General features: G+C 30.2%; 1 protein-coding gene across 1 annotated transcript in view; it reads left to right on the top strand.

Moving 5' to 3' along the window:
* Positions 1 to 14,321, top strand: part of LOC142331238 (uncharacterized) — a 369,144-nt gene that overhangs the window by 288,323 nt on the left and 66,500 nt on the right. Inside the window, exon 4 of the mRNA XM_075376992.1 lies at positions 2,011 to 2,085. Coding sequence (XP_075233107.1) covers positions 2,011 to 2,085 — 75 coding nt within the window. The remainder of the gene's footprint in view (positions 1 to 2,010; positions 2,086 to 14,321) is intronic.

Raw genomic sequence — 14,321 nt, 5'->3', positions numbered from 1 at the left:
TAATAACTTTTGATATTTTTCATTCTTTTTTTCATATTGTTATTATTAAATTATTATTTCTGATAAAACTATTTTTACAATCAGAGTTTAATAATTATTAATAAATCAATATATTTAAATTAAAAAAAGGAAAATTAAAAAAAAAGGAGATGATGTGATTCGAACCGATGACTCTTCCCCTTGTAAGATAACAAATATTTAATTAATTAAAATCTTATTTGGCTATAACTGTGGAACCAATGAAAAGTACTACTTATGGTAAATCGTTGAAAAGCTCTCAATCAGTGCTTATTACTACAGTTAATAAAAAGTCCAAAATCCAAATTTTTTAGGATTTTGGGTTTTTGAACAATTTTAGTTCAGTCGATTACAACCAAAAGAGTAGGTGCACAACTAGATGTTACAACAGGTCTAAATCCAAAATTTCAACATCCTACGGCTAGTGGTTTTTGAGTTATGCTAGATATGTACGCATATACGTTAGCACGTACGTACGGAAGTCACGTCGAAACTAGCAAGATGGATTCAGGGATGGTCAAAATGGATATTTCCGTTGAAATCTGCGAGCCGAGATTTTTCGCATCCTAATACTTCCTTTACTTCGTACAAGGAAGTAAAAAGTTGAGGATTTTTATTTGTAAATTTTTTAATAGTTTTTATTTTTTATTTATGTCCGTAATAAAAGTATCATATATTTCTCCTTTATGTATAATCCTACAAAATAAATCAATATATTTAAATAAAAAAAAGAAAAGTTAAAAAAGAGATGAAGTCTGAACCGATGTGCCTTCCCCTTGTAAGATACAAATATTTCATTAATTAAAATCTTATTTGGCTATAACTCTGACACCAGTGAAAATAAGTACCGCTTATGCTATAGCGTTTAAATTATTTTAATGAAGATTTATTACTGCAGTTAAGAAAAACTCCAAAATCCCCCAAAAAATTGGATTTTGGGCAATTTTCGTCCTGTCGATTGCAGTTATAAGAGGAGGTTTTAAATATTACAATAGTCCTAAATCCAAAATTTCAACATCGTATGACAAATCGTTTTTGAGTTATGCAAGATACATTCGTACGTCACACCGAAACTAATAAAAATGCATTCGGGAATGGTCAAAATGGATATTTCCGTTAATACCCGAAAACCGAAATTTTTTGCGATCACAATACTTCCTTTACTTCGTACAAGGAAGTAAAAGAATATAATAATAAATTAAATAAGACGATGGTGGTATTATTTAAGTTTCATTGCATTTAAAAAAAAGTTTTAAAAAAACGAGAAACTTTTTATTTATTTGCATATTAGCTGAAATTAAATTTGAATACCTTCATTGTAAATTCAAATAATTTACTTCATTTTAATCATGTAGCAGAAATCAGGAAAATTTTTTTCGCAAGGTATAACTCGAAAAACCTAATTTTTACTTATTGAGCGTGTTTTGAAATTCTTTACGAGATATTCTGTATGAAGTAAGGTGTTTTAAATTTAAATTATTTGAATACGATTGTTACCGGTTGAGAGCAATTAACAGCACTGTTTTAGCGCTATTATACCTTAAACGCTGACTATTCAGCTATTAAAGTCTGCAAGATTAACAGGTGAGGTGTAAGATTACTTTTATAGTAAAGGTGTGAAAAATAACGAAGTAAAATTTTAAAGCTGAACTTTTTCTATTTAAAAGTTTTTACGGTAAACCTTTTGTTCAGAAAACGGTAGTTTTTCAACGGTGAATTTAAGAAGAAAATTTTATGGTAATATAAAAATATAAGAGATGTATTTAAATTCTGAAATAAGAGTAAAAATTATATAATTTTAAGGTTTATTATTCTCAGAAAACTTATTTATAAACTTTAAATATAGCTTTTAATATAATTTTGTTGCCATTATAACATTTTATCGGTTTAACTTTTATTGTTGTATAGTAGTTTTAAAGTAAGTTGTTGAAAATCCTTTAAAAGTTGTTTATGTCAGTTAAGTTCAAAAAGTGTTTTCACTTCTTGTTTCAGTGTTGGGAAAACTGTCAGCTACTTCAAACCAACTTTCCTGTATGGGAACATATTTGTTCCCAAAAGGCGACCTGTGTAAGTTCTCACAATATTTTTTCTTATAAAATATTGTTAAGTTATAATTTGTTCGTATATTCCTTTTTTATTTATTCATCGTTATATTTTAATAATATAGAAAAATATATATGTTATTTTTGATAAAAGAACACATTTAACAGTAAGTAATCTTTATAACAAGTTATTTGTAATTTTCATGTCCATTTAGGTGTACTTAAAAAGCTTTCCATATTTCGATCAATATTTTATTGAATAGATTTAGGTTGCTTTAAGCAGTATTTCGAATAGTTGTACAGCGATTAATGTTCTACATAATGAAATAATTATTTGTGTGATAATACACACAAATAACATTGGGAGTTGTACAAACGGATTTACGTACGCTTACACGCACCCACACACATAATAATAATAAAAGGTTTATAGAAGTATCCACATACAGATTAGAATAACTGGGTTTTACAGCAAAAATATAGTAAAACCCGCTTATATTTACTACTGTTGGAATCGATGAAAGCGGTCATATTATTTAGATGATCATTACACGCAAATAAATTAAAAATAAACACCGTTATTAAAAAGTACAAGTGTTTTAGTGAATTTGTACCGATTTCACGATTTGTACTTTCAATTAATTTAGTTATTAACGATACAGATATTAAGGTACCATCCAGAGAAAAGCGTGGAATTCTTTATCATTTCGGCCAAGTAATAAAAAATAGGTGATTATTTTAAACAGTTAATCAGATTAATACATCCAGTCATAATAATAATCCAATCAAACATTAATATTTACAAAGTACATTGGAACATTACAGCTCTATTTTTATAACAACAACGCAGTAGAGTTAAAGTACTTTAAATATCGATGTACCAGTATATAAGCTTGCACATTCGTTTGCCGATACAATAATCCATAATAGAACGAAAAACAAAGGTATTAATTGTTTACAATATCCCATCTGCCTTTAAACTCTTCGATATTGTGGTATATGAACCTAATTCTAGTATGATCAATAGAAAAACATTCGTTTTAATTCGGAAATCCATAAAAAAAAATAAGCATACTAATCTTCAAAGTCGTCTTCAGAAGATTCATAACAGTCTCTCGGAGGCTATGCGGTTGGCTGCTACCGGTGCTCAGAGTAGTAAAGCTGTCCGAATGCTATGAACTCGTGATTTCTAGTCCGGATTGAGTCGACGGAACACGAATTCGGCTAGATGCCCGTCTAAATGTTACCTTCGGTTATTGTACCTAGATGCATTTGGAGGAACTTCACGCCGTGTTCTTTCAATTATTTGCGTACGAGGCTCGATGTCCGAATCGACAAGTTTACAGAGCGGTTACCTGTTAGGTGGTTTAGAATTGCGAACGATGAAGAGACTTCCAAAAGTTATTAATTATAGTAGTCCGTTTCACTTCCAGTCGGAACTGTAACAAAAAAACACTTTCTACTGCCGCGCTTATACTTCCGAACATCAGGTTACTATCAATCAGCCAATCTCTTTTACATTTTGTGAGATCTATTTTTACTCAATCTATTTCTACAATAGAAATCCTGCTCTATCGATCGCTGAAGATTCCTGTAATTCACACGCACGTAAATTTCACGAAGGTCAATACATGTTCGAGAACACCTGGCGATCTCGTTACGCTAAAAATGTTAATGCGGATGGATATACTGTAATTAAAAACGTAATAAATCAACAAACCTGCGATTTACTTAAATTATAATGGAAAAACCAAATACAGTGTAACCCCGCTATAACGCGGTTATTGGGAGACTTATGTGACACCCGCGTTATAGGCTAATCGCGTTATTTCGAGAAATAAATTTTAAATCACAAAGGGGATCAATTAAAAATAGGAAAAAATCAAGCAATAATGGTTTAATAGAAAAAGCCAATACAGTAAAATGTGTACTTACATAGAAAGAAGTTAAGTGCGGAAGATACGATATTTTTTCTTTGAATGTAAATTACTTTTTAAAATAAGAAGTTATTGATTTTTATTTCTTCTTTAAAATATTTGATTTTACACTTTGTAAACGCAATAAATGACGATCATCACTGTGATAGTGATGATTGTTGCTCCATCCATGTTATTACACTATTTATATTTTCCAGAACGTTTTTTATTGAGAGTGAAGACCTCTCCATAACAGCGACCTATGCAACACTTACCCCTTCTACCTTCGACAAATTATCGTTAAGTTGTAGAACGGAACAATTTCTTCGTCAATCATATAATGGGCAAAGGGTGTAGTAATACAGTACAGCCCCGCTATAACGCATCTAGTTATACCGCTGATAGGGTATAACGCGGATTATAACCCTTCCCCCTAAAAATATCTGTAAAAATAAAATAGGATGAAAAAATTCTACTCACCCGACCACAGTATTTCGTATCGGTATAAAACTCACCATAAATCCTTTGAAATTGTCAACAATACGCCTTCTAATATAACATCTGTTAGTCAAGACCAATTTTGATTGTCTTCTTAAACCCACTCATTGAGATCACTTTTTTCTTTTCTTTTTTTTTTGTTAAATAGGTGAAGAATCCCATTTACGGACGCCTAAGCAGTGTCGGGCTCGCTAACAGGTGCCGCAAGATGTTATTAATATGCGTATGTAAACCTGCGCACTACCGACTAAACCGCCATCCCAGGCTACCTACCACCCTTCCTGGAACCGCTAACGAAACATTCCTTCTGGAAGGGAGGTTTCACGCCCATTCACATACTCATACGTCATAGTTCAATCGCATCATAATAGGAAAATCAATAGAAACACATCAGTTACAGCAAACAAGATACATCAAGATACAGAAAACAGATTATGAAATTACATATTAAAAACTACATACAAAGAAAAAAGTCACACAATATATACAAATTCAAGAGAAGAAAAACTCAAGAAAATAAGTCTCACAACAATATAAACATAGAAAGAACATAAAAAAAAAAACAACATAAAGAAAAAGAAACGTCTGAAAAGAGACATTCATTAGTATTACACGATCAGTGTAACAACACAACACTAAAAATGCATAGATCGGAGAGCAGGAAAAAAACTCATTGAGATCACTTACAGACAATTCTTGCCCGGTTGAATTTGACTACTCCAGTGCCTTTTTGGTCAATAAAAATTAAACGTTTCCTCTTTGAATGTCTTTTGTATTACTCTGTGAAAATACCGACCAACAATTTCTAATTGTAATACAATTGACGTTCCTTCATGCTGTTCCAGCGCTGTATACAACACTTTTTAATGTCATAATTTTAAGAAATTCCAAGGTTTTAAAATTGGTCGTGACTAACTGACAGATGTTATATTAGAAGCGTATTGTTGACAATTTCAAAGAACTTAGGTGAGTTTTACACCGATATCGAATACATTGGTAAGGTGAGTAGCATTTTTTCATCTTATTTTATTTTTTCAAGTATTCGGATATTTTTTGAGGGACAGGTTATAATCCGTATCCGCGGTATATCTAGCCGCGTTATAACGGAGCTGTATTTCTACTTTGTGAGACTGATTTACCATACTTTTTTCTGTTGAGAATCAACTCTATTAGTTCTTTTGTGATAACAAAACGATTTCGTTTCTTCATTAAATGTTATTTGATTTCAAAAATCCGGATATTTCTTAGATTACGTCTAAAACGTGATCATACAACGATCTACGCAAGAATTCATTACCTTCTGATAAAACAATAAATTGTGATAACGTGAACTCACATCCGCTGCAAGAAAAAGGCTGTAATTAAAACATAACCAAGCCATTACATCGACCGGATTACACGACCCTCTAGCATCAAACTTTAGTCTTAAGATGAACGGATTATTCTTCGATAGCGACGATCTATTAAATACAATGGAATTCCTTAGCGTTTGAAAACTATTTCTTCGGATATATCTCAATATCAGACGTTAGAGGAAGGGAGAAAGGAGGAGGAAGAGTAGGAGGAAAGAGGAACGGTTACTTAAACAAAATTATATTCAATTTAAAGGCAAACATACTTTATTCGATTGCTACCAGACTGTACTTGTTTACACCATTTCAACGAGCCGTTAACCAAGGAGTGATTTAATGTCAACCTGTGTTCACGAATAAAGAATTTTATTAAGAGATTCCATTTAAATTGCAATAATATAAGTTATTACTACAAATCATACATGCAATATTTTTTCATAAACAACATAAGTACTGCAACATAAAACGGTATTAATATACTTACGATGAAATGCACTGATAATATATATTTATGAGAATAGAAAAGATTATAAAGGTAACTTATACGGTATAATAATATTATAAATAATTTTTCATCAAAATAATGGCGTACATTACTAACGAAACCGATGATACTAAAATATATTCTATTACGTTAAATTTAGGCTTCGATGTACTACTTCCTATTACTTCAGGCTACTGCTGTATGACATGCACTCACATGTACATGTCATGTTTAATGAACGTGGGACATACGAAATTGTACTTGCAAATGTCATACCGGTTTGACATTGAAATCCACTTAAAGGAATATCAAGTTAAACTTAATGTAACGAAACATTATTTCAAAGTACGCGCTAGTTTCTGCGTGTTTATGCGGGTGTGTGTGATAAAACGCACAAAAAATATTTACTAGATCGATGACAACCGATTGATAATGTATAACTTAATAATAGAAGTAAAAGAATTAAATATTTATATCGGTAACGACGTAATAAATCTTTTAGTTAAAACAAACACGCATTCGTGAGAATTACCTGAAGAATTTACATCGTCTATGAATTTTTATTAGTTATATTTGACACAATCTAGATTTAGTACATAAATAAATTATATAATTTGAAAAAAAATCTGATATGGTCACCACATGACTTCCTTGTACGCCTGTTAAATTACATATACACATTTTTAAAAGTACATAAAATTTTATTTCACTAAAAACTTTTTTTCTTTTTAATTGTTATTACTGGATTAATATTTATAGTAAAACTTTTTTTACAATCAGAGGTTAATTATTATTAATAAATCAATATATTTAAATTAAAAAAAAGAAGGAAATTAAGTCGGATTTGAACCGATGTGCCTTCCCGTTGTAAGATCCAAATATTTCATTAATTAAAATTTTATTTGGCTATAACTCTGCAACCAATGAAAATAAGTACCACTTATGATATATAGTTGAAAAGCTCAAACAATGAGGGCTTATTACTGTACTTAAGAAAAAGTCAAAATCCAAAAACATTTGATTTTGGGCTTTGTATTATTTTTTTTTTTAAATAAAATTTTTAATTAATAACAGATTTTGATAATAGAAATATAGTGTCTTACCTTTTTTGATATCAGTATTGTTTTGTTAAAAACAGTTTTATTTATATTACAGAAAATTTTGTTTTTTGAGCGGAAGAAATGATATCTGCGAGACTGTTACCGTGTGGTTTACAATTTCATTGTAATTTTTTTGTATCAGTTTTACTTTCCTAGCTATTATAAAACCGAGGGAAAATGTTGTTATCTTAACAAAAAAAATTCAATCTAATTTTGTATTATAATTTTTTTTTTTTGACTCAGTGAGTCGAAAAGTTGAGACCCTGCACAATATTACTTACAAGTATGTGTGTGTTGGCTTCTATTTTATATACTTGTTCTGGAATGGCTAGCTATAGGAACGTGAAATTTATAGGGAATTTTTAATAGGTAAATCAGAGGGAATTGATTATGTTAATTTTTTAAGAATTTTCTCCAAATGAATAAAGTGGACACTAATGTACTCGATAAAAGTATCCCAACAGTAAATTTTATTTTATTAACTTTTTTAATAAAAGTCTTGTCGATTTAGCCATGTCACTCTCATCTCCGTTTCTCTCTTCAAGTGATTATATGCCATCTCTTCTTTAACGTTATTGATGATGGTTTTCTCGATCTACCTCTAGGTTTTTACCCAAAACCTTGCCCTCAAATATATTTGTCAAGAACTGGTCATGTCGTATTACATGTCTATCAATTTCGCTCTTCTTCTTTGTAAAATATTTAGCAAGGACCTCCTCTTACTTACTTCTACTAATACTTGATCATTTCTTTTCCTATCCACCCAGCTTGTTCTTGTTGTTCTCCTCCAAATCCACATTTCCATTGGTTTCAGTCTTCTTCTTTCTGCTTTACCAAGCGTCCACGTTTCACACCCAAAGTTAGAACACTCCAGACATAGGTTTTAGTGAACTGTTTCCTTATTTGCATACTCATATGATTATCAGTCAGACATAGATCATCTAGATGCTAGTAATATTTGGAAAATGTTTCTCTTTTTCATAAATCATCCTTCCCCCGAAATATTTCAAATAAAATTTATCTTTAAATTGTGAATTTCAATCAGAATTAATTTTTGCTAATTGTTATGTAATTCAGTAGGAATTATTTAGTGGTGATAATATCTTTAATTTGATGAATATTGTGAAAAGAAGTGAAGCGGATAATCGATTTCAGTTATCGCTTATTTCGGCAGCTGATATGACATCTATAAATATGGATTTAAAAATTTTCGCCTAATGAATAAAGTGGACACTAACGTCATAACTCGATAAAAGTATCCTAAGAATGCATTTTATTTTATTAACTTTAGATACTAGTAACATTTGGAAAATGTTTTTCTTTTCCATAAATCACCCCTCGTCCGAAATATTTCAAATAGAATTTATTTTTAAATTACGAATTTCAATCTGAACTAATTTTCGCTGATTATTTTGTAATTCAGTAGGAATTATTAACGCAAAATATATTTATTGGTGCTAATATTTTTAATTTCAGGAATATTGTAAAAAGATATGAGTAATTAATAACTAAAATTATTTCGGATATATGTTTGTAGAATAATGTTTTTCTTAATTTAATGCTCCGAATCGCTTGCTGAAATAATACCCTTCTTTATTCTGTTGTACTCTGTATATTTAAATAACAGAGTGTATTTTATTGCAGAGGGATTAGGTAAAAACAAGTATAGTAAACATATATTTTTAACCGATTTAAGCAAGCTTGGAAATTAGAATTTAAATAGTGTTTTAATAATTAACTTTTTATAATAATAAACTGTTGTATGAATTCATACTTGTAAATATCCTAAGGGGTCTTGTGTTGTCCTGTATTATAAATAATATATACTTATTCATATAAATAATATCACAGTACTGTATAAATATAAACGTTATGTTAACTGACGTAAAGCATCGCTTATGAGTAATACATTATGTTGACCTCATTTTATAAAATAATATATGTTATTCGTAATAAAACACTGTCGTGTTGATTTAAGATATTTTATAGAAGTTGTATTAATTTGCCCCGGGTAAAACAATTAAGTAAATAACCACATTAGGCAAGAAGAACATGGTATACTACGGTAGGATTAACTTAAACGTACGAATTGTGTGTGTCTTTGTGTTATATTATAAGGTACTTGTAACTTAAGGCAATGTTTTATATAGCCGCGGCCGGCTAAGTAGATGTAGGAAATAGAATTTATTACAGACTTATGCAAATATAAAATTTTCATAAAATAATGCCTCCCACATAATTACTGTTTCAAGAAGGAATCGGGTCAGGGGATAATTTCTTGAGGAAGTTACTTATTGTTCTATAAAATATGAAAAAAAAAAAAAATAAGAGTAATGCATTTAAAATAAATAACAAAACAGGTTAAATAATTTATAAAACGTATATAGGCGGTCGTTTTTAATAAAATCTAGATTTAAATTGTTTTGTATTTGGTTAACATTATTTCTCAAAATAAAACTCTTCAAAAAAATTTTATTTTAAAGTTTTATTTGTTTATCGGTTATTCATAAGTATTGTTGTACATCAAACCCTATAAATGCATTTGGAAATATCAATTTTTGAATTTTATAATAAATTTATCATAAATTACAGTAGACACAATTATGAAACTGTTTAATATATTTTCAGGACAAAAAACATACAAAGCTGTCAAATTTACTCATCAATTTAAGTTTCAATATTTTCTGAGCGGCTTCATTTCACCCCTGCAGCAGAAATAAGGGCAAATTTTTTTCGCAAGTTGTAACTCAAAAACGAAGCTTTGCCGAATGCTTATATGAACTTTTTACTTAATTTTTATTTGTAGAACGTGTTTTGAGATTATTTCCTTTCTTCGTGAGACACTTATATATATATACATTGTTCGTAAAGTATAAGGTTCTTAAATAATCTTTCAACGGTTAAACAGAAAAGTTTAGTAAATGCTCTTACCTAAAAACGATGCATTTTTCGGTACGAGATCATCACACCCTAAGCACCCAAGCTGTTCCTGTTGTGGGACAACTAAAGAATCTTAAACAGAAAGGTTAGAATTGTGACAGGTCATTTTAAAGACTGTTAGATCGGGGTATGCTTAAGGCTGCGAGAAATATTAAATGGCCACTGTATCAATTAGTAATGTATACAAATAATATAGTCTAACAATGTTAACCCATCGGGCTGGTCTATTAGTGAACGGATCTTCCCAAATCAGCTGATTTGGAAGTCGAGATTTCCAGCGTTCAAGTCCTAGTACACGGATGTACTTATAAAAGAACATCCGTAAAATATAGTTAGTAAAATTTATTTAACCCACCGGGTTGATCTAGTGGTGAACGCGTCATCCCAAAATCAGCTGATTTGGAAGTCGAGAGTCCCAGCGTTCAAAGGCAGTTATTTTTTCACGGATTTGAATACTAGATCGAGGATACCGGTGTTCTTTGGTGGTTGGGTTTCAGTTAACCACTCATCTCAGAAATGGTCGACCTGAGATTGTACAAGAATACACTTCACTTACACTCATAATACATATCATCCTCATTCATCCTCTGAAGTAATACCTGAACGGTAATTCCCGGAGGCTAAACAAGAAAAAGAAAGAAAAGTCTAACAATGTTTTCGCACGTGAATTTTTCGATCCGCTTTAACAATTTCCCTTTATTTCAGAGCAAATAAATAAGCTGTAAGTTCACAATAAAAGGGTTAACATTTTATTTAATAAAACATTATTCGATAAAAACATTCGGTTTAATTTTTTAGAAGGATCTTTTTCCCTCCGCCAAAAAAAAAAACTCTAAATGAAATCAAAACACTTCATAAACATTCTTTAATATCTAAAAGTACAATTGGAGTTCGATGCGAGGTAAGATGCGAGCTGTCAATTCACCCGAAAAAAGACTCTGGTTCTATCAGTTCATGAAGAAATAGAGATTGTGACAGAAGAAGAAATATAACTTAAAGAGTTGATATCATGCCGGTTAGGTTATCTAGCGTCAACCCACCGAGTTGGTCTAGTGGTAACCCGTCTTCCAAAATCAGCTGATTTGGAAGTCGAGAGTTCCAGCGTTCAAGTCCTAGTAAAGGCAGTTACTTTCATACGGATTTGAATACTATATCGTGGATACCGGTGTTCTTTAGTGGTCGGGATTCAATTAATCATACATTTCAGGAATGGTCGAACTGAGACTGTACAAGACTATATTTCATTTACACTCATACATGTCATCCTCTGAAGAATCTGAACGGTAATTCCCGGAGGCTTAAAAGCAAAAAGAAAAAAGGTTATCTAGAGTCGGCTCTCAAAAATCAAGTTTTAATCTTCAAATGGAAACGGTAGGTTCGGAGTTGAAATTCAGGATTCGATCGGAAAACAAAGGTTTCTTGATGGAAGTCGGAAAACACGAGTTCCGTTTAAGATCAGTTTCTTGCAGAAAATATGAATAAAACAGACTATGATAGGCTAAAAGAAATTGTAGGTAGGACTTTTGAAGTTCAGTGAAACGGAATTTTTCCGACGAAATGAATTTTATTGTGAAAAGCAAACGTCTGCCGATTGCTCAAAGGATGTAGGACTCCCAAAAATGACGTTCGATATGTGAAATATCCGGTAAAAAGAAATGTTTGGAGATGATTTACTATTGAGGAAACATATCGTCTTGTACATATCGAGGATATGATAAATATATAGAAACTCGTATTTTGTAAAACAGAGTATTGAATCTTGTGAGAGACGAAAAATTAGATCTTTACCAAAACCTCGAACCCTATTATTCTTCAGAAGAAAAACTGTAAAAAAAAGTGTTCACGAGAGACAATAATATTCGTTTGTTTAACCGGCCAGGAAACTCTCGCGATCTCAATTCTATTGTAAATATTTACGGGGTATATGCAAAAGGGAAATTAGGAAACTAGACTGAATGATAAAGGAGAAAACTATTAAAGGTGCTCTCTGCGTACGGTATCGGAATGAATATGTTAAAGAACATGTATAAAACTAATTCAATCTATGATAAGAAGAATGAAAAATTTGATACTAACAAAAACCTATGCAGATTAAAATAATATGAAGAAAATAATAAATTTAAAAATGTTTTCGTTAATTAGAATAATAACAGAATTCAACGGATGGTATTACAGTATGTTCACAGTAATATTAGGTAACATTTAGAATTGTTTTATAAAATTAATATGTTTTTTCGGGATTTGAAAAATTAAAAAAAAAAAATTTACATCAAACAAAATTCTTCTTTATAAAAAAAAAATGAATAGCAAAAAATTGTATAATTGATCAAAAACTATATCAGAAAAGTAAAAAAAAGAAAATTGGAAAATTGTTAATCAACTTAAAAACAAACAATGATGTACAATCATTTCAGAATAATATGAAAGTAATAAATCAGTTAAAAAAAAAGAGAAAAAAAACAAACCGTAAAAGATGATTGATATATGTAATAAAACCTGAAGCAAGAGGCGACCCTGAATTATCGGTCAAAATCATTGCAGTATATGGATGAAAGTAGTGTAATAAACAAAGGGTTAGTTAAGCTTCGCTGACTTTTATGTGATCCACGAGAACGAGAAATTCTTTTTAATAAACTGTAATAATTGTTACGAATACCAGGATATTTAAATTTACAATAATGTCATCGATATGTTTGTTTATCTGTACGTTTAACCTGTCTTATAACGATAAATTTTTTTATTCGTAAAATCATTTAACGTTTATTACCTATGATCAGTTCCCAACATTAAAAAAAAATAATTGCTTTTTATTCTGACAGTAAATAATCAGTTTTATAATCTTGTTACTTTTAAGATTATAATATAAAAAAATAATAATAATAATGTTATCTTCTTATTCATCGTTACCTTTGAAACCGGGTCAGCTCATTCTCATTTCAAGGAATTTAAATTAATTTTTAGATGAAATAAATTAATTTATAAGTTGTGTATATGGTAAAAGTAAATTTATTAAAATTATACTTAACATCTATTAGAGACAACAATTTTTACGAAGGATTATAAAAAAGTAAAATGGATTAACCTCCTGTTCTGTGAAAACTTATATGAGGAAATATTTTTAAAACGACTAATGTATAGTGAAAGAGCTACCGGCAGCAACAGTCAAATTTTGTGGAGATACTTATAAGAAATGCACACGCTTAGTACAACGCTCTTAACGATTCAACTGATCTGATGATGACCTTTCAAGATGGTACTAGTACTGTTTGATTTTTTCAATCGTAAAGGCCAAAAAAATCATTTTCAATTTTTACTTCCTTGTACGAAGTAAAGAAGGTATTGTGATCGCAAAAAATGTCGGTTTTCAGAATTCAACGGAAATATCCATTTTGACGATCCCTGGATCCATTTTGACTAGTTTCGGCGTGACGTTTGTACGTACGTATATATCTCTCGCATAACTCAAAAACAATTAGCCGTAGGATGTTGAAATTTTGGATTTAGGACTGTTGTAACATCTAGTTATACACCTCCCCTTTTAATTGCAATCGACTGAACCAAAGGTGTCCAAAAAAGCCCAAAATCCAAAACAAATGATTTTTTACTTTTTCTTAACTGCAGTAATACGCCCTCATTGAGAGCTTTTCAACGATATATCAAAAATAGTACTTATTTTCATTGGTTCCAGAGTAATAGCCAAATTAAATGAATTAATTAATGAAATATTTGTATCTTACAAGGGACGGCATATCGGTTCGAATCAGATTTCATTTCCATTTTCTTAACTTTTTTTTAATTTAAATATATTAATTTATTAATAATTATTAACCTATGATTTTTAAATAATATTACATATAAAAATATATATATAAAAAAATTCAGAAGTTATTAGTGAAATAAAATTTTATATACTTTTGAAATTGTATATATGTAATATAACAGGCATTATTACATATGTGTATATGTAATAG

Source organism: Lycorma delicatula, chromosome 10 (genome assembly GCF_047948215.1).
Source record: "Lycorma delicatula isolate Av1 chromosome 10, ASM4794821v1, whole genome shotgun sequence".
In the NCBI taxonomy this organism is placed as follows: Eukaryota; Metazoa; Arthropoda; class Insecta; order Hemiptera; family Fulgoridae; genus Lycorma; species Lycorma delicatula.
This window is presented reverse-complemented; position numbering and strand designations above follow the sequence as displayed.